We start from the raw sequence: 18231 nt of genomic DNA, 5'->3' as shown, positions 1-18231 counted from the left end.
TACTGTAGGAATTTTACAGTGCTGCCCTCTTGTGGTGATAAGCAAAAACGCACTTTGGAAAATATCAACCCTCCACAATAAGATGTCAAACACACATTTTTCCTATGTTGTTTTCAACCAAGATTGAATGAAATCAATGTGAACATTTTTAAAGATTATTTCTAATGGAATTAGCAAAGAAAAAAAAACATAGCCTACCTACAAGGCCTTCAATGTGGCTTTTAACTAGGCTTTTAGAAAATCAACAGAAAAGTTGCCAGCAAATGCTGAGGTTGTCGCAATGTATTTTATCACGAAAAAGAGCTTAGGTTAAATATGAATGTTTCTGTCTTACACAAGTCCTAGTCCTACTGAATAACATTCCTGACAAACTAAGGATAGGACGGGGAAAGAGAAACGAAATCGTACATATTTAGAGGTTTTAAAGAACATCACAGCCTGCAGCCTGGTCAAGGCCTGGCAAAACAGTAGCCTAATTGGTATAATTGGCAATTGGTTTTGTTTCCCCATTGAATTGTGCCCTCGTGAACTGTTCTAAAATAGAATAGTTTATAATAAAATACATTAGTTTGGACCCAGGAGGAAAATGAGCTCGTTAAGACACAGACATTGTAGAACTACATCATATTTTCCCAAATGACCCGTTGTCTCGCCCAACCCCCACACTCCTCCCTTCTGCTTTTGCCTGTTAGCTAGCTAACGCTACCAGTCGAGAACTGCGTTTGCCTAACCTTTATTCAGCTACTTTGTGGATTGAAAACACTGACCAACCAGCCAAATATTGGTAAGATTTATGCTTTTCATTGTTTATGATGATGCAAAGAATACATTTATTATAAAAGGGAGACGTAGGAGACCACACAAATAGGGTTATTTGAGTAAAGAAAAGTCCAGTATGTAACCCTAATCACTTCCGCCTTATGTTCCCAGCTAGCTGTCTGGCTAACTAACTCAGTAGCCACCCTCAGGTGACATTATTGGTCTTGAAACAGTCGCACATAGTTATGTTGCCATCGTAATCAATCACATTGTTTACTTTTGTTCATAGTCCAAGGTATATATTTGACTCCATAGCACCAATGCTTGAATTATTTTGTAAAGCGTTGGTTGCTAGCTAACGTTTCGTCCCTTGTCATTTGGCTAACTAGCAGCTAGCCATTTTAGCAGTCCTTTTTTAGGGGGGGGGGGGGGGCAAGTTTGAGTATGAGGCCTCTGGATAGTCGGGCAACATTGGTGATATTGATGTATAATTGTAGCGTCGTTTAAGTGTCAGTACACCGGTATCACATGTTAGCCAATTTACCGCTAAGTTATATAGAGTAAGACAACGTGATTATGGTTAATATTTCATTTAGTTGTCTGTAACGTTACACCAAAGTTACGACCTAGCAAGTTAGCCGCCACTAGCCATGTTGGGTTTGTTTTGAAGTAGCTAGCAATTAGCATAACTAGTACAGTATCCACATCTGAGAGGCAATGTAACGTTCATGTTTTTGAACGCCATAATAGTATTGATAATACATTTCTATAGCGCTTTTCAAGACACTCTAACACGCTTTGAGCTAAACGTTAAACGTCTAAACACAACTTACATCTAACGCGCTGTTGTGACTGTAAAGCAGTACTGCGTCTGCCATATTATGTGTGATTTAATAATAGTATTTTGCATTTTCCCGATACAGTTTAGATATGGCAGCAATCCGTAAAAAGCTTGTAATAGTTGGAGATGGAGCGTGCGGGAAGACGTGTCTACTTATCGTCTTCAGCAAAGACCAGTTCCCCGAAGTTTATGTACCAACCGTCTTTGAAAACTATGTTGCTGACATAGAAGTAGACAGCAAACAGGTAAGAAAGTAACACTGATTAAAGCCCTGTATGCATTGAATATATTATTTTATAGTGATATCTCGTACTCGTCCAGATAGAATATGTAGGAATGTAATTATTATTGTCTTCTTATTGCTTGTTCAACTTGGGTGTGTCTACCATAACAGGTCGAGCTGGCCCTGTGGGATACTGCTGGGCAGGAGGACTATGACAGGCTGCGACCTCTCTCCTACCCAGACACTGATGTCATCCTTATGTGCTTTTCTATTGACAGTCCTGATAGTCTGGGTAAGTGATGTCTTGCAACATGCAGTCACACAGCCATCCTTATGCACACTTTCTACGTTTAGCTATGCATATAAATCACACTACCTTTTCATTTATGCTTCTACTTGCATTGCTCTGTCCTGCCCAGAAAACATTCCAGAGAAATGGACCCCAGAAGTTAAACACTTCTGTCCCAACGTTCCCATAATTCTTGTGGGCAACAAGAAGGACCTGCGAAATGATGACCACACCCGTCGTGAGCTGGCAAAGATGAAACAGGTAGGCCTATGACTTGGTGATATCAGGGTCTAAAAATGGGTAATTCATGATTTCTTTAGCAACTTCTAACCTATGAGATATAAAAAGGATGGCTTCTTGTCAGTGATTGAAAAACCTTTGTGTGGATGTCTACACTAGTTTGTGTGGATGCCTACACTAGTTTCACTACATTGGTCAGTCGTCCTCAGTGTCTTAAAGGAACACTTCACCGTTTTTTCATATTAAACTACGTTATTCCCTTAACTAAGACGAGTTGATACATACCCCTCACGTTTCAATGCGTGCACTCACTGGCTCTGGTGCGCGGCGCAACTTTGATAGCACTTCCCTAGCCCAATGCATTCATTAGGATCCAAACAGAGATGAAGTTAGAAGCGACCAAACACCTCCATGTTTTCCCTATTAAAATACAGTTACACGACCAAGTATGGTGAGACAAAATAAAACGTGGTGCATTTCTAAGCAGGTAAAAGGGATAACTATATTGTGTGGCGGGATAACATTGGGAGCGCTTAGACTCTGCGCAGTAATATCCTCACTCCAAAGTGAAACTGAAAGTGCAAGAGTGGAAAAAAAAAAAAAAGGTGCAAGAGTGAGGATATTACTGCGCCACACAATATAGTTATCCCTCTTACCTGCTTAGAAATGCACCACGTTTTATTTTGTCTCACCATACTTGGTCGTGTGACTACTCGTGTAACTGTATTTTAATAGGGAAAATATGTAGGTGTTTGGTCGCTTCTAACTTCATCTCTGTTTGGATCCTCCTAATGAATGCATTGGGCTAGCTAAGTGCTATCAAAGTTGCGCCGCGCGCCAGAGCCAGTGAGTGCACGCATTGAAACGTGAGAGGTATGTATCAACTCGTCTTAATTAAGGGAATAACATAGTTTAATATGAAAAAACGGTGAAGTGTTCCTTTAAGCAGATTAGATTTCGTAAAATGATGATGACTGACGTGTGGGCCTTAATAGCAAAATGTGTGCTCTCACCGAGACAACAATGGCTTAGCAATGAACTAGCATTAAACAATTATGACAAACTTGGTTAGGTTCATGCAAGTTTCTCTTATCATAACATTAAGCTTTGTGTGTACTGATATGCTTATATGCAGTTACACACTGTGATTGATTTGGGCTAAATAATTTGTAGTCCACTCTTACGTTCTTGTTTGTCTTGTTGATGGCGAGGGTTCATGTGAGTATTGACTGTTAACGTTGGTGTTATAGATACTGCCCATTAGCAGCTTTTCCTTAGTAAAAATATCAGTTGTATACATAAAGTAATTTGCTGGTTTATTTGTAAAAATAGCAGAATGCTCCCTCTGATCAAATGCAATTTGCTGGTTTATCTATCAAAAAATAACAGCATTCTAATTTTGAATGCCTAGCCTGTTTGATTTTCTTATGATATATTTGTTGTGATCCATTGTCCTGATGATCTTGACATGGTGCCATCTTGTTCTCATCCTCAGGAGCCTGTGAAGCCAGAAGAAGGCCGGGACATGGCCAATCGAATCTGTGCGTTTGGCTACATGGAATGCTCTGCCAAAACCAAGGATGGAGTGCGGGAGGTGTTTGAGATGGCCACGAGGGCAGCGTTGCAGGCTAGACGGGGCAAGAGGAGCAATAAATGCCTCCTGCTGTAGACACAAGTGGACTGTATATCCTACAGCAGAGAAGAATACAACACACAAGCTCTGTGTCCTCTGCTGGTCAACCTGTATGAAAAAGACTTTGCTCAACTGATTATTTTTCATTGAGAGATACAAATGCTTTTATTTAGTCTGTCTTTTAAAAAAACAAAAACCAGTAGGCCAACAACTAGTTTTGAAAGTTTTTTTGTCAGTATTTAAAGGAGCTGATGTGGAGAAAGGTGATTTTCTTTTTGTACTCTACACCTGTGAGTGAATATGCCATATTTACTCCTACTAAGCCAATATCTGTGGAACTAGTCAGGCACCCTGTGCCATAATGACTCGTATGTTCAGCGGTCAAGTCCTTGCGATTGGTCAGAACTGTCTGGCCACACACTGTGACCCTTCCCTCATAACCCTTCATATCCCTTTGGACAACAGAAAATATGCAATTTTAAAAAGCTGGAAGTGATCAGGACCAACATGCCTATTACATAAGGCACATGTGCATTTTCTCATGTGTACCCGTACACACAGGTGCAAGACTTGAAGCTTTTTTTTTTTTTTTTTTTAATTAGAAGCAAAAAAAATTGGTATCTTTGTGTATTAAAATCTTTTTAAGAAGCTTTTGAAATGAATACACTTGTCAGGGGTTTAATTTGCTGTGTACGTTCGTTAAGGTTCTGGAGTTGACTAAATTGTCCATCAGACTGCTTGATATTAAGTGCTAAAAATAAGCATGTTTGGCTGTGTGACTGACCGTCGTCCTGGGGTGCCAGTAGTGGAGATTGTGCGTGAGTGATGTCCACTGACACCCCCTATGGATAAGGGGTAATAACTTAGAAGAACAAGGGAGAAGGAGGAGGGAGACTTTGCAACAGCAGAGTGTGTGACGTACAGTAGTGAGCAGGGAAGGAGGGTTTGAGTCCATAAATGGGGCAGTGGTAGGGAGTTAAGGAGTTGAGCGAGCATGCAGTAGTGTGCAAAAGTTGTGGGCTAAATTCCCAGCTTCCACTGCTGTGGCTTTGAGCAAGGCACTCAACCCTAAATTGCTCTGGGAAAATGTAGAAGAATTGACTTATGCAAGTCCCCAGTATAGTGTCTGCTAAATGAATGAATGTAAATGAAGTGAGGTGGAAGATAACTGTAAATCAACTAGATGGTTCCTCCTAAACTTTGTCTCGAAAACATTCAACAGGACTGCATCATATTGGACGAGCACAGTGCACAATATTTGTCCTTAAAAATGAATGTAGAAAAATAGAAAAACTTGTTTTATTTAACAATTTATACCACATCGAAATCCAACAAATGTACATTTTACACAAAACGTATGCAGGCAGCATAGTGCAGGAAATGAGCATGAAACTGTTTTTTGGCAAGAGATCAGTGTACCACAAATGTCATATTGCTTCACAAAGTCATGGTGACACGTCACTGGCTCTGATCCTCCTTACTGCATGGATGTGTTTCTGCCTCTATATCCATTCTTTGGCAACTTCTGTCTCTGGATACAATATATTTTACAAATAATTCAAAAGAATTTGTAAGCTACACAACGAATTGTTCTTCAATTCCTTCACTGTTGTTTGACTGGCTATGGGACTGCTAGACACAAGGCAACGCCATAGATAACAGTACCTAAATTCAGATGTGGAGTTCAGACATTCACAAATGTGGATATCTAATTTGTACTTCCTGTAAACTTGCATGTATGTACAACATTAAGAACTACTTACTTGCAGTAATAGAGTGTATCAACAAGCAACAACATTGCAGTTGCATTTCAGAATTACAAACAGAACATTGCAGTTGCATTTCAGAATTACAAACATTTATCTGCTTGGTGTGTGTAGTCCTCAAAATAACTTGTTACATAACACAGAAACTTTTATGGTCTTAGAAACTACACAATCCCTGCTGATTTGTAAAGACAACAAATTGTGGCAGTAATATAGATAATATTTCAATTGTCTCATTTGCTGTCATACTTCACACAAACTTCATATCACTCAGTCAGAGCTCATGGTAAAGGAAAAAAAAAAACTGGTAATGTGAACATAACTGCATTGTTATATAACAAACAAAACACACACTTCATTCCTCACAGTTTGGGAATCAAGACAAAGAACATCCAGTGAGAACAACAAGCACCAAGAGACATCAGAGTGACTCTCAGATCAGAGGTCATTGGTGTTTTTTGGTGGGGGCCTGCGAGCGGCCGAGGAAAATTGGGAGCATTGCCAGTGCACATAAGAGGATGGCCACCAGGGGGCGGTAGTACAGCCAGCCAGCAGCGATGGTCAGCAGGGACAAGGAGCAGGACACAGTCAGAGCAAACAGCTTGAGACCCAAAGACACCAGCTCCCTGAGAATAGGAACCCAGTCCACTGCGAAGCATAATTAAGAAGACAAACTTTGATGAAATTCAGTGAGTAGGGTTATACTGGTACCACCACTGAAATCAACATAGTGGAATACTCTGTATGTACGTGTGTATTACCCAGAGTGTGGACGATGCGCACAGTCAAACTGACACCCAAGAACATGAGAGCCCAACCTCCAGCCCTCAGCGCCCAGGTCATCATAGAGTTGTGCTGGTGCTCCCGCTCAAACACCTCCTATATGCAAATATTCAGGAGAAAGTGCTCACATCCTACACCACACAACAAGCTGTTTCATGTGTAGCTAACATCATATACATGTTGACTAAAACGCCTTTACATATAAAGACTCCACTTTTGTCTGAACTGAATAGTCGATTCATTTCAACACACCTACATTTGGTAAATGCCCCATATACACACACAGACACACTGGACACACCTCTGCTGTAAGTTCCTCCATATAGAGGATCTCCAGAGGATCACCTGACTTGGTTTTGAAACGTGTCAGCTGCTCTTCCTTCTGCATGGCCACTATGCTCACCTGGAAGGATTTTAAATGATTAGTTAATCAATAGACTGAGTAATCAATACAACTAGATGCAGTGCAAAATGGTACAAAATATGACAGTCCCTCAGTCTCCACAAAAATAAATCACGCTATGTCTCCATCTCCAACCCTTATTCTTGCAGCTTTTGTGTATGTAAATGAGTGTGTGGATAGTGAGAGTTTGTTTTGTGTGTCTGTGTGTGCATGTGTCTATTTGCATACATGGGTATGGGTATGGGTGTGTGTGTGTGTGTGTGTGTGGCTGATATGGCCCACCATGAACAGAATCCCACGAAACTTGGCATGTATTCAGAAGATGTCATAATGATCCAACACTTCCCATTTCATGCAGTTTTGACCATGACAGAGATACGTGTGATTACAAATGCATAGTTTTTGCTGTTTTCATTTTTAACTGGGTGGCTCTTTGCCTCAAATGAGTGGATATGAAATGTGTTGACATTGTCCCTGGAGATCAACATACCAAAACAATTTGGTCATCCTAGGCCCGACGGTTCTTGAGATATTCACAGAAAACTTTTTAGCTTTTAGAGTTTCAGTTAGAGCACTGCGAAGAGCTATTGCTTTATTCGACTGGAATTCTGCACTGCATCTTTAATCACTCGATACTAAACACAAAGAGGTCGTTTCAGACACATATTTTAAATTCTTACAGTTAGGGCAGGTCCAGGCCAGGTGCCCTCTCCACTAAGCCCAGCATATGAGAAGCTCACACGAACATCCCCCACCTGCAAACACAAACAAGCAATTAACTATGTATGGCCATGTGTCCATTTATTTATAGGGGACATAGATTTAGTGAATGTGTGTGACTGTGAGAGAGGGCTCACTTCTGGGCGCCGTGGGTTAGAGGTGTGGTAAAAGTAGTCTCCGTCTACAGTGAGGAAGGGGTCAACATGGGACGGTGGCAGTCCAGTTAAACTCAATGTCTGAAAGTTATTTATCTGGTCCACCAAACCTGAGGTTCAACAGAACAAATCATTATTATACCTCACACACCGATCTTGTTCTCTTGGTGTACGCACATTTAATTTATTCACACTAGTCAGTAGTCACAAAATCATTAACAGTCATAACACATAACACACGTCATGTCAAAACATGCCAGACCATACATACCTTTGGAGAGCAAGAATGGTCCCACCCATACCTCAGGGGCTACCACAGTAACACTCTCCACTGCCATGGCACTATGATAACGAGATCAAAGGCTATTCAATAGTACTAAGTGTGTGCACAGCAATCCTACACTATAAGAGAAGGACATGATTGGCTTACCTGGGATTCATATGCCCAATTTCTTTATCAAAGTTCCGACTGTTAATAACTTCAGATTTCCACTCGGTGTCTGAAAGGTGAATAGTCATATGAACCACAACAAACTTACGTTTACAGCCCTGTAAAACCAAATCCATGGCTCATCACACCAGCAACCTCACTTGGCTTTCATTTAAATGTAACTTAGTTTATTGATATCCATGTGTTAGAAGACACTCACTGTAGGTGTAGGTGGTCTCACTCTTCTTCTCCCCATCCTCCTCATAATCCCTAATCAATGGGACATGTCGTTATTAGCATCAATTAGTCATTTGTGATCAAATCTAAAAACATAAGAGTGACAACTTGTGTACTTTGAAAGTAAATGGCTAGTGTCTGGAACAACCGTAGCAAAGCTTCAAAAGGAAGGGAGGTTCAAATGCAAGGAAGGTTCAAATGGGAAAACTAGTGTACAGTGACATTATTCTAAGGGCTTCACTCTAACTGACATGTTCTTGCCTGGTCATGTTTTGTGTCAAATAGAAATGGTGGTGGACACTGGTGCAAATGTTCAGTTTCTGAATGATTTGCTACCTAATCTTCACCTATCTACTGTAAGTACTTCTGCTCAATTTCATTTCACTACAGTAGTAGCCTGACACATTGAGTCTATGTTTGGACATTGATGGGAGGGCTTGGTGGTGTCTATCATAGGCTACAACTAATAGGCCACTGGACAACTTCTACATAGTACACAAACGTTTTTTAAAATGCCATAAACATAGCACGAATGACTCAACTATTTTAGGAGATTTGGACATTGATGAGGGGTTGAATGACGTCACCCCTGTAATAAAGTGTGATGACTTAAAAAACATAACTGCAGATATGTTATTTCTAACAGCACATATCAGCACAAACATAGCACAAATGATAAAGACCATGTTGAGGAGTTTTGGACATTGATGGGGGCTGGTGACATCATGCGCATCATAAATAAAACATAATGACGTTGAAAACATAGTAGCAGCACAAATGTTTCTTTTAACGGCACAAAGCAGTACAAACGTAGCACAAACAATTGAGACAATTTGGACAAGTATGGGGGGCTGAGTGAGATCACTGGCCAGAAAATGTAAAGTTTAATTACTTAAAACCCTTATCAGCACAAACAAATAACAAAACAAATTTTATTTTATTTCTTTAATTAACTTCTGGATGACATGGGGGGCCAGCTTCTCCGAGGTGGGAAGAGGGGGAAGAGTGTGGTACGTGCATACCGTTACCAAACGTTAGTGATTGGTTTAAAAGGGACTCTTCAAACAACTGTCCACCCACCAGGAAGACGACATTTGTCAATGACGCCTGGCCAGACTCTTTGCACGAAGAGAAGCTACATGTAAGTCAAGAGTCTGATTTATACAAGGCTAATTTAATCTCTGAAATGCTTCAATACTGATAGATACCATCATGTCAATGTATGGCCTTTAAAAAGACAGAGCTGAATTCTGAATGGCCACAACATACCGGTAATCCAAAACAGTAAAACCCTACACTATACTTAATCTATAAATTAGAGACACAAATGACTACAAACCCATGTGCAAAGTCCTACACCTCATACATTTATGAATAAACTGTAACAGATAATGTAATAATGTAATAGGTCAATTAAATGCAAGGACATATTTTTAGATGTAGGCAACTCTAAGTCTTAAAGTAAGCGCTATAGGGAAGAGTTAAGCACTTCTTTCATGCTTTTTGTAGTTATTTTGCGCTAGTTATATACTCAGTCTTTACCCTACTGACGTCATGCAGTGATTTGAGGAAAGTCTCCATTTTGCGATTTTTGAGACTGCCATCTTTTGCCATTGTTAATACAAAGCAAAGATGCTCTGATGCACTGTCACTTCACAAAGTCTGATTGAGTGTTGTTTGACTTATGCTTGCAATTGTTTTAAAACACAACCCCCTGCTCCTTACTGGCACTCTGAGCAGGCATGAGTGACATTCATTAGTCATTACACAAACTCCTCAAATCCCACCGTCAACACCTAAATATGGTGACATAAATATGGTGTCATAAAGTGTAATGCAGTACAAACATTTAGATGAGTGTGTACTCTGTGACAAGTTGACAACGTGCAGTGTGGGCTATGCCACCGGACATCCAATAAGCAGACTGAAAATACATTCCCCTGGCCTGCACAGGTGGGTATTACGGTGATCCTTTAACCAAACCAACCTGCTCTCCTGGAACTCCACCCACTGGTACATCTCTACTTGCCGTTTCAACTTCACTGCCTGCAAGGCCACCCTGTAGTTTGGGTCATGGAGAGGCTAAAGCGAGAGGGATAAAGAAAATGACCTATAGAGAAAAGGGATCCCCACAACGCTGTATTCATGGGTTTCATAAGTCCCTTTCCATAGGTGGGTTAATCAAGCACCATATGCAGTCTGCTTTCATAATCTAGGTGCTTGACTTTATACACCTGTGGAAAGGACCTGATGAAACCTATGAATATATTTGACATGGTGAATGATAAAACGGAAGGATACAAACAAACAACACCAGTACATCAGACACACCAAATTAATTTCCCTACCTGTGCAGTGCGTAATTTCGCTGACAGGTGGACCAAGCGACCGTTGTTCTGAAGTTCTAAGCCTGAGTAAGGGTGAAGGGGGACCACTTGAGAGAGACCTTCATCCAGGGATGCTGCAGTACGCAGTGCTCTGCCCTGCAGAAAGGGGGACAACATGCCAAACTTCAGTGCTGTGTTACAGCAAAATTGGTTCACAGGGTTTCTCGTTCTGCTCGTCCACTGAAAGCACTCATTCATTTCGGCCTCACCTCATTCGTGAACAGTACGTAGAATGAAAGCGCAAAAAGTCCAAGTCCAACCACCATTCCCCCTGCTGTCTCACTCAGTCGCTCCAGGAAGCCCGGTTTTGCACGGCTGGTGACCCGCGTGTGTTGGTTCCCCGATTCTGAACTAACGTACTGAACATCAGAGCAATTCAATGAAAATGTAAATGATGAGTAGCCAGATGACGTCAGCCGTAATACAAACAGAGAAGATGTTGCCTAAATATAGTTGTCATACCCGTGCTGAGTGGTGCTAAGTGGTGCGAAGTAGCCTAGCTGAATGGTTTAGACTAGGCTAGAGTAAAGTTAACTGAAAACATAGGATTATTTCTTATATTATATGATCACTTCAGCGTACTTCTTATTTGCACTTACCGATTGAGACATTATGCAGCTATTTGTTCCACGCCCAATTCGAAGTTCAAGTGAAAGTGAAACTCTCAACCACGACTCGACTGCAATATTTCGAATTCCTATTCAATCTACTCTTTCAAAACTTGAGTTATTACTTTGAAACACAGACTTATATTGATTATTGCATAGCACGAATAGCTGCCTTAGGTCGCAGTGCATAGCCTACCAGAAGAAATGTCCTTCCAATTCAAGTCTGACGTGTAACGATAGAGACTTCGTTTAGGACTCTGGGAAATGTAGGCTCGAGCGTCCAAAAACACACTCCGTCTGACAGTCATAGTCTAGTCGTAATTTCTTGAACCCAGAAATGTTGAGTACCCTAAAGTTTTATTGCAGAAATGTCATCTATAGGCCTAATAGATGGAATTTAACTTGGTTGCCTAAAGTTGCACTTTTGGCAATTTGCATAATTAGCATAAATATATAGGCAATTAAGGTGAATAGGGTGCAGGTGAATAGGGTAAAAATGTTAAATAATAGATATCACTATGAAACTTTCTTAGTTGGTTACTTGTGCTAACATGAGAAAAAAAATGTATTGCATGTTTTTTATATTTGAATGTTTACATAGGCAAATGAGGCCATGTCTCATTAAACATGCGCTCATTTGCATACTGACAACATCAGATTGTTTAATAATAAAGTCAAGTCAATTTTTTTTCCAAGGGTAAACATGTGTACTTGGGGTCTGAGTTGGTGAAAACCTTTAAGGAACCTGGTCAGGAGGCAGTGTTGACCTATGGACGGACCGATTAAGAAATTAGGTGCTCCATGCAAAATAACTATATAACAGCATGCACACACACGCAAACCTACAAGAACTATACATAATATGCAAAATAACTATATCCAGCATGCACAGTTGCACACGTACACAAATACACATTAACTATATACAAGAACTATATACAACAAAAAACTATGACATTTTAAAGGCACAGGAGCAAGATGTTTTTGTACGGTCACAATTATGACCATTGGGATTAAATGGGTCAATAAGTTAACACTGCCTCCTTACCAGGTTCCTTTAAAGGTTTTCACCAACTCAGCCCTCCAAGTATACATGTTTACTTTGGAAAAAAGAACAATTTTGAGCCTGGCTTTATCACACTATCTGATTTTGTGTGTATGCAAATTAGAGCCTTTTTTATGAGATAGGGCCTAATTTGCATATGTAAACAGTAAAATATAAAAAACATGCAATACATTTTTTCCTCATCTTAACACAAGTAACCAACTGAGAAAGTTTCATAGTAATATCTATTATTTAATTTTTTACCCTATTCACCTGCACCCTATTTGCCTTAATTGGCTATATATTTATGCTAATTATGCAAATTGCCCAAAGTGCAACTTTAGGCAACCAAGTAGAATTTCATCCACTAGCCCTATAGATTACATTTATGCAATAAAACTTTAGGGTACTCAACATTTCTGGGTTTACTATTGGGCCTATGGATTACGACTAGACTATCAGGGCCCAAGGGCTTATTAGACATCGGTTAACAACGTCTAACACAGAACTCACATCAAACTCAACTCAATTGTTGGACAAGGCAAGGCTTAATAAAGAAGTTCAATAAAAAAGACTAATGAATGGCGACAAATGGAGATAACTGGATATTTCCTTGCTAGGTCACAGAGCTGCCCTGACCTCTGACCTATCTATTCGAAATTCACGTTTGTGAAATGCAGGCCTATCTTTGATGAAGATGTGGTCTTGACATTATTGTACCATTTTTGCATGGTGCCTTCAGTTAAAACATGTTTTCAAAAAGAACACGCCGACTGGTATCTGTAAAAGAAATGTAAGTACCTTTTACCTGCAGTTAAAAATATGAAATGCTTTTGAATAATTTAAGTTTATTTATGTCATTCTTAACATGTCATCATTTTGCAATGTCACGTTTGAGCTTTTTTTTTAATCATGAATAGCCTGTTGCTTTTGCCTCGTATTAATATCATATTAAGATCAATTAAGATATTATTTCAATAGTATCCTGGCAGGAGAGTTGATAAATCTTTATATTTGGTTTCTACACTCCAAAATCCATGAAATATTGGTTCTGAATTGAAGACGAGCAGGCTATCAGATCAGAAAGTCATGGCGGCAGTGTGTGTGTGTGTGTGTGTGTGTGTGTGTGTGTGTGTGTGTGTGTGTGTGTGTGTGTGTGTGTGTGTGTGTGAGAGAGAGAGAGAGAGAGAGAGAGAGAGAGAGAGAGGGGGGGGGGGGGTGTGGGTGTTGGAGTGATAGAGTTGGAGTGGACAGATCTGACCCACACACTCCATCTTTATTAGGCCTCTGTATTGCTGAGAGGATTATCACATAGGTCCATGCTTAGAGAGAGTGATTCATATACACATGTACATGCCATATGCCAAGGTAGGAGAGTTGTGCTGCTGCCTGACTGTGAAGGCAGAGGCATCTCTTGCATGCCCAGGGGTTCTTCACAATTTATGACAATGCAGGAGTATGATATTATTGTTTTGGGGACTGGGCCTAAGGTAAGACAGACTACTGCACAAACCACCAGTGATAAATTATATTCAGAACACACCTAATTGGTGTGATATCAAAACAAAATGCCTGTTAGGTAACTATCTTTTTGTTTTCTTGGTTTTGGACCAATGTTCTTTTTTTCTTTTGTAAAGCGTACGTTGTCAGTATATTTCGCCATTATGCAGACCTTTTCAATTGTAATTTAACTTAAATTGGTGCTTTAAACTCTTAAATTGTTTCAAAAGTGTAGCAATTCTAAAAAAAAGATACACATCCATGCCAGATTAGCGATTGTATTTGCGCGCATATGTTTTATAGACATTGGAAATGGGCTTCAGTGGCCTCTTGGCCAGACGGATCTGCAGACCAAATTTGCCTAAGGTTTGCATGGGTATTCCCAGGGTAGGATGCAAGGGTCTGGAAGTGCACTGGAAGATAGTACCGGTACCCATAATTTGATAACGTAAGATTATGTTATAATTATGCAGAAGAAGGTATTATGAATGAATTAAGTTAAAAAGCTACACTCTTTCCTTGAAGAACTAACAGATTTACCGTACTGATGAGGGATACCGTCTAGGAACGTGGCTCACAATCTGTCTGGGATTAATATTAATCTGGAAAACAATAGTAGATGCTAGAAAACCCCTTGGGGGATGGGACTTGTTATTCTTTTGCTCTCTCTCTGTCTTTCATTCCTAGGAATGTATTCTTTCAGGCCTCTTGTCAGTAAGCGGGAAGAAAATTCTTCACATTGACCGCAATCCATACTATGGAGGGGAAAGTGCCTCACTCTCTCCCCTGGACCAGGTGTGCCTATCTAAAGCACTTGAGCATTTTACTGATTGTTCATTACTCGACGTAGACTAGTGTCAATCATTTATTGAGAAGCATATCAAACTTGTGATACTTGTGTCTGTTTGTGTTTGCAGCTCTATAAAAAGTTCCAGGTCACAGGTCCTCCCAAGTCTATGGGCCGGGGGAAAGACTGGAATGTTGACCTTATTCCCAAATTATCACTGGCTAATGGTGTGGCCCAATCACCCACAGCATCACACAGAGTGTTTTAGTCATTTTAAGATCATGGATGGTTTCAGCCCATTGTTGGTAACCGGTTGGGCATTGGCTTTGCTGTGTATTTATTACAGGTCAACTGGTGAAGATGCTTATGTACTCAGAGGTGACCCGCTATGTGGACTTCAAGGTGGTGGAGGGAAATTATGTGTTCCGGGGTGGAAAGGTTCACAAAGTCCCATCAACTGAGGCAGAGGCCATGGCTTCAGGTGGTGCTCCACTGTCCATGACACAACATCAACTTGTCTGGCTCATAGTACCAGAGGTGTCACCCTCATAGTTCTTGCCATTGTTTTCAGATCTGATGGGGATGTTTGACAAACGCAGGTTCCGTAAGCTTCTGCAGTTCATTCAGAACTTTGAAGAGGGCGACCGGCGAACCCACCATGAGATCGACCCCAGCAGGACCACGATGCAGGAGGTGTTCCGCCACTTCGACCTGGGCCAGGATGTCATAGAATTCATGGGGCATGCCATGGCACTGCAACAAACTAATGGGTATACTCTGATGACACTCATATCCCACCCACCACTACACACAAACAAATAAATTCATCACACTCAGATGCACGAGCATACACATACAACCTACAGAACAGATGTGCTATATTAAAGCACACAAAAACCCACATTCACAAACTACTGACAGTAAGTCATTGTTATTTCTCATACTGTGCCTGCATACTTAGCTACCTGGACCAGCCCTGCATCAACACCATCCGAAGAATCCGATTGTACAGCGACTCTTTGGCTCGCTGCAATCACAGCCCCTTCCTCTACCCTGTGTATGGCCTGGGAGAACTACCGCAGGGCTATGCCAGGTGACGTTGCTCAAGACTACAGACGCAGCATTAGAACATACGGTCATGTTGATTGCCAGTCCGGATCAGAAGTGTTTATTTTTCTCTTTGTGCTTCAGGCTTCAGAGTGCAGGGCATGGTGCTACGTACAAGATGAATCGACAGGTGGATGACATTTTCATGGAGGATGGAAAAGTTGTTGGGATCAAATCTGGAAAGGATGTAAGTTAGATGTGCCAGTGAAACATTGAGAACCAGATTGTTTTTTCTTATTACTCTTCTTCTAAACTCTCTCTCTGCTATTTTTCTCTTGTGTGCTTCTTCATCTCTCTGGGCAGATATTTCGCTGTAAGCAGCTCATCTCTGACCCCAGCTACATGCCCAATCGTGTGAAAAGAGTGGGCCGGGTCATACGTGTCATCTGCCTGCTAAACCATCCCATCAAGAACACACATGATGCCAGCTCGTCACATCGTCATCCCTCAATCACAGGTCAATCGCAAGTCAGGTGAGTTGAAAGACTTTGTTGAAAAAAGTGATCCTCGACATGTCCAAAAGCCTAGAACATGGTAGGTAAAGTGTATTTGTCGGACGTTATGTCTGTCCAAAAGTCAAGTGTTCTCTCTTGTTCTTCCTTGAACTGCGATAGACTGAACGGTACTACCTAGGTCCCATCCTTTACTTTTGGACACACAAGGGGTTGTGATAGTAATGAGAAGGATGCTTGACCCCTTTGAACAACTGAAGAGAACCAAGTCTTTCCACACTGTATAGATTCATATGGTTTATTCATGGCATTCCTCATCTCTTCATAGATATCTACATCTGCATGCTCTCCTACTCGCACAGCGTTACAGCTGAAGGAAAGTATATTGCTGTGGTCAGCACTACGGTGGAAACTAGTAACCCTGAAAAGGAAGTCCAACCAGGACTGGCCCTGTTGGAGCCCATCCAGCAAAAGTGAGAAATTAACTAATTAACTATTTTTTTTAGTTCATGGTATTCTAGCCATCAGTTGGCAGTGAAATGGAAGTTGGGGCCTTTTCCTCCAGTCAATCAATCGATCTTAATATCAGATACCTCCACATGTGACAGAAATTCTGCTGTTGACAGGATATGACAAGATCCTATTGCAAACCTATGGTTTGATTGGATTGAGGCTGGTCGTTATCTAAAGGAGAATTGCGGTGATTTTCCACATACTGTAGATCTCTGTCTGTTGAGGTCATGAGTACTGCGTACTACTCCTAATCTGAGTACCACTACTAATCTGCCCAGCTCAAGTTGCTGCTGCCAGGCAGCTGCAGTGCTACACTCTGGGGGCATGAACATGGGGGCTCATCTATGTGGAAAAACTGCCAGAATTCTCATTTAGAGCGTTTAGAACTGACACTAGACAGAACTCGCTGATGCACTTTCATGTTCTTATTGGACTCTACCTTTTAAATTGTTTTAGAATTGTTGGGAGAATTATTTTTAAAATGTTTTTAACTGTTTACCATGTTGTAAGTCGCTTTGGTTGAAAATGCATCAGCCAAATCTAATGTAATGTAATGTAAAAGGCTATAGTTTTACTCTATATGTACTTCAGAAATGATCTGAATGTGTATCTTCCACTACTACTACAAGCACTAACAATAGTGATGTTGTTATGATTGGTACACAGATTTGTCTCCATCTCTAACTTCATGGCTCCAATAGATGATGGGAGGCGGAGTCAGGTAGGCTTTTATGTTCCTAAATATGATGCTCTCATTTGTGCTGTTCAAGCAATATTGCAGATATTACTTTTAGTCAAAGCCAGCAACTAATGACATATTGTGGACTGGTTCAAAATTAGAATAAGTAATGAACAAATAGCTTTAAACTGTCCATCAGTCTGGTTCAGGGGCTTGACTCTGTCTGTTGTGCATGAGTGTTTAGCATTCACAGAGCACTGCCTTGTGTGTGTCTGCCTAGATCTTTGTCTCTCGCTCCTATGATGCAACAGCACACTTCGACACAGAGTGTGATGACATCAAGGACATGTACCACCGCATCACAGGGAAAGACTTCACCACGGCAGACTTACAGAGAGACCAGTTTGATGATGAAAATGACAACTAGATGGCTGGCTGACATTGTGGATTCCGGGAAGAATGTTAGCTTTTTTAATACCTTGGGTGTGCATAGCTGTTTCTTGTTTTGTTTATCTCAAAAAGGCTCTTTTAACATCTGATCTGCCCTTTTTAAATATCATTATCACTAGTCATTTAACACTATCCACTAAATGTTGACAATCTAATTTTACAAATTAAAAACACTACAAAGTCAACTACACCTCTTCTATATATCTTACATGTCTTTCATGGTG

The 18231-nt window shown here is 40.7% G+C and overlaps 3 protein-coding genes across 3 annotated transcripts; 2 read left to right on the top strand and 1 right to left on the bottom strand.

Moving 5' to 3' along the window:
* Nucleotides 1-650: 650 nt before the first annotated feature.
* Nucleotides 651-4653, top strand: LOC134092017 (rho-related GTP-binding protein RhoA-B). The gene is made up of 5 exons (XM_062544806.1): nucleotides 651-784; nucleotides 1683-1845; nucleotides 1995-2115; nucleotides 2243-2373; nucleotides 3848-4653. Exons 2-5 carry the CDS (start codon nucleotides 1690-1692, stop codon nucleotides 4019-4021), a joined length of 582 nt encoding a protein of 193 aa, XP_062400790.1. The 5' UTR covers nucleotides 651-784; nucleotides 1683-1689; the 3' UTR covers nucleotides 4022-4653.
* Nucleotides 4654-5270: 617 nt separating this feature from the next.
* Nucleotides 5271-11696, bottom strand: LOC134092015 (transmembrane protein 43). Its single transcript, XM_062544804.1, has 12 exons — nucleotides 11466-11696; nucleotides 11076-11225; nucleotides 10828-10962; nucleotides 10467-10561; nucleotides 8463-8512; nucleotides 8243-8312; nucleotides 8084-8154; nucleotides 7795-7922; nucleotides 7618-7692; nucleotides 6836-6937; nucleotides 6513-6630; nucleotides 5271-6399 (listed from the first exon to the last, which is right to left on the bottom strand). The coding sequence occupies exons 1-12, from the start codon at nucleotides 11475-11477 to the stop codon at nucleotides 6197-6199; spliced, it is 1209 nt and encodes a 402-aa protein (XP_062400788.1). The 5' UTR covers nucleotides 11478-11696; the 3' UTR covers nucleotides 5271-6196.
* A 2271-nt stretch (nucleotides 11697-13967) lies between these two features.
* zgc:112334 (uncharacterized protein LOC619199 homolog) lies at nucleotides 13968-18144 on the top strand. Its single transcript, XM_062545133.1, is given in 12 exon segments — nucleotides 13968-14009; nucleotides 14707-14814; nucleotides 14937-15033; nucleotides 15153-15287; nucleotides 15378-15576; nucleotides 15768-15899; nucleotides 15998-16100; nucleotides 16217-16344; nucleotides 16346-16386; nucleotides 16694-16838; nucleotides 17545-17599; nucleotides 17838-18144. Coding segments are annotated over 12 exon segments (1332 nt in total). The 3' UTR covers nucleotides 17985-18144.
* Nucleotides 18145-18231: the final 87 nt, after the last annotated feature.

This window comes from Sardina pilchardus, chromosome 9 (assembly GCF_963854185.1).
Source record: "Sardina pilchardus chromosome 9, fSarPil1.1, whole genome shotgun sequence".
In the NCBI taxonomy this organism is placed as follows: Eukaryota; Metazoa; Chordata; class Actinopteri; order Clupeiformes; family Clupeidae; genus Sardina; species Sardina pilchardus.
Note: the sequence above shows the minus strand (reverse complement) of the source record. Positions and strands in the feature narration are given on the sequence as shown.

What these genes read in the sequence shown, in the direction of transcription:
- LOC134092015 (XM_062544804.1), bottom strand. An exon ending in ATTGGGCATATGAATCCCAG is followed by an intron (nt 8,155 to 8,242) that starts GTAAGCCAATCA and finishes TCGTTATCATAG; the next exon opens with TGCCATGGCAGTGGAGAGTG. An exon ending in GGCCTGGACCTGCCCTAACT is followed by an intron (nt 6,938 to 7,617) that starts GTAAGAATTTAA and finishes AAATCCTTCCAG; the next exon opens with GTGAGCATAGTGGCCATGCA.
- LOC134092017 (XM_062544806.1), top strand. Translation starts at nt 1,690, where the DNA reads ATGGCAGCAATCCGTAAAAAGCTTGTAATAGTTGGAGATGGAGCGTGC. An exon ending in TAGAAGTAGACAGCAAACAG is followed by an intron (nt 1,846 to 1,994) that starts GTAAGAAAGTAA and finishes CTACCATAACAG; the next exon opens with GTCGAGCTGGCCCTGTGGGA. An exon ending in TGACAGTCCTGATAGTCTGG is followed by an intron (nt 2,116 to 2,242) that starts GTAAGTGATGTC and finishes TGTCCTGCCCAG; the next exon opens with AAAACATTCCAGAGAAATGG.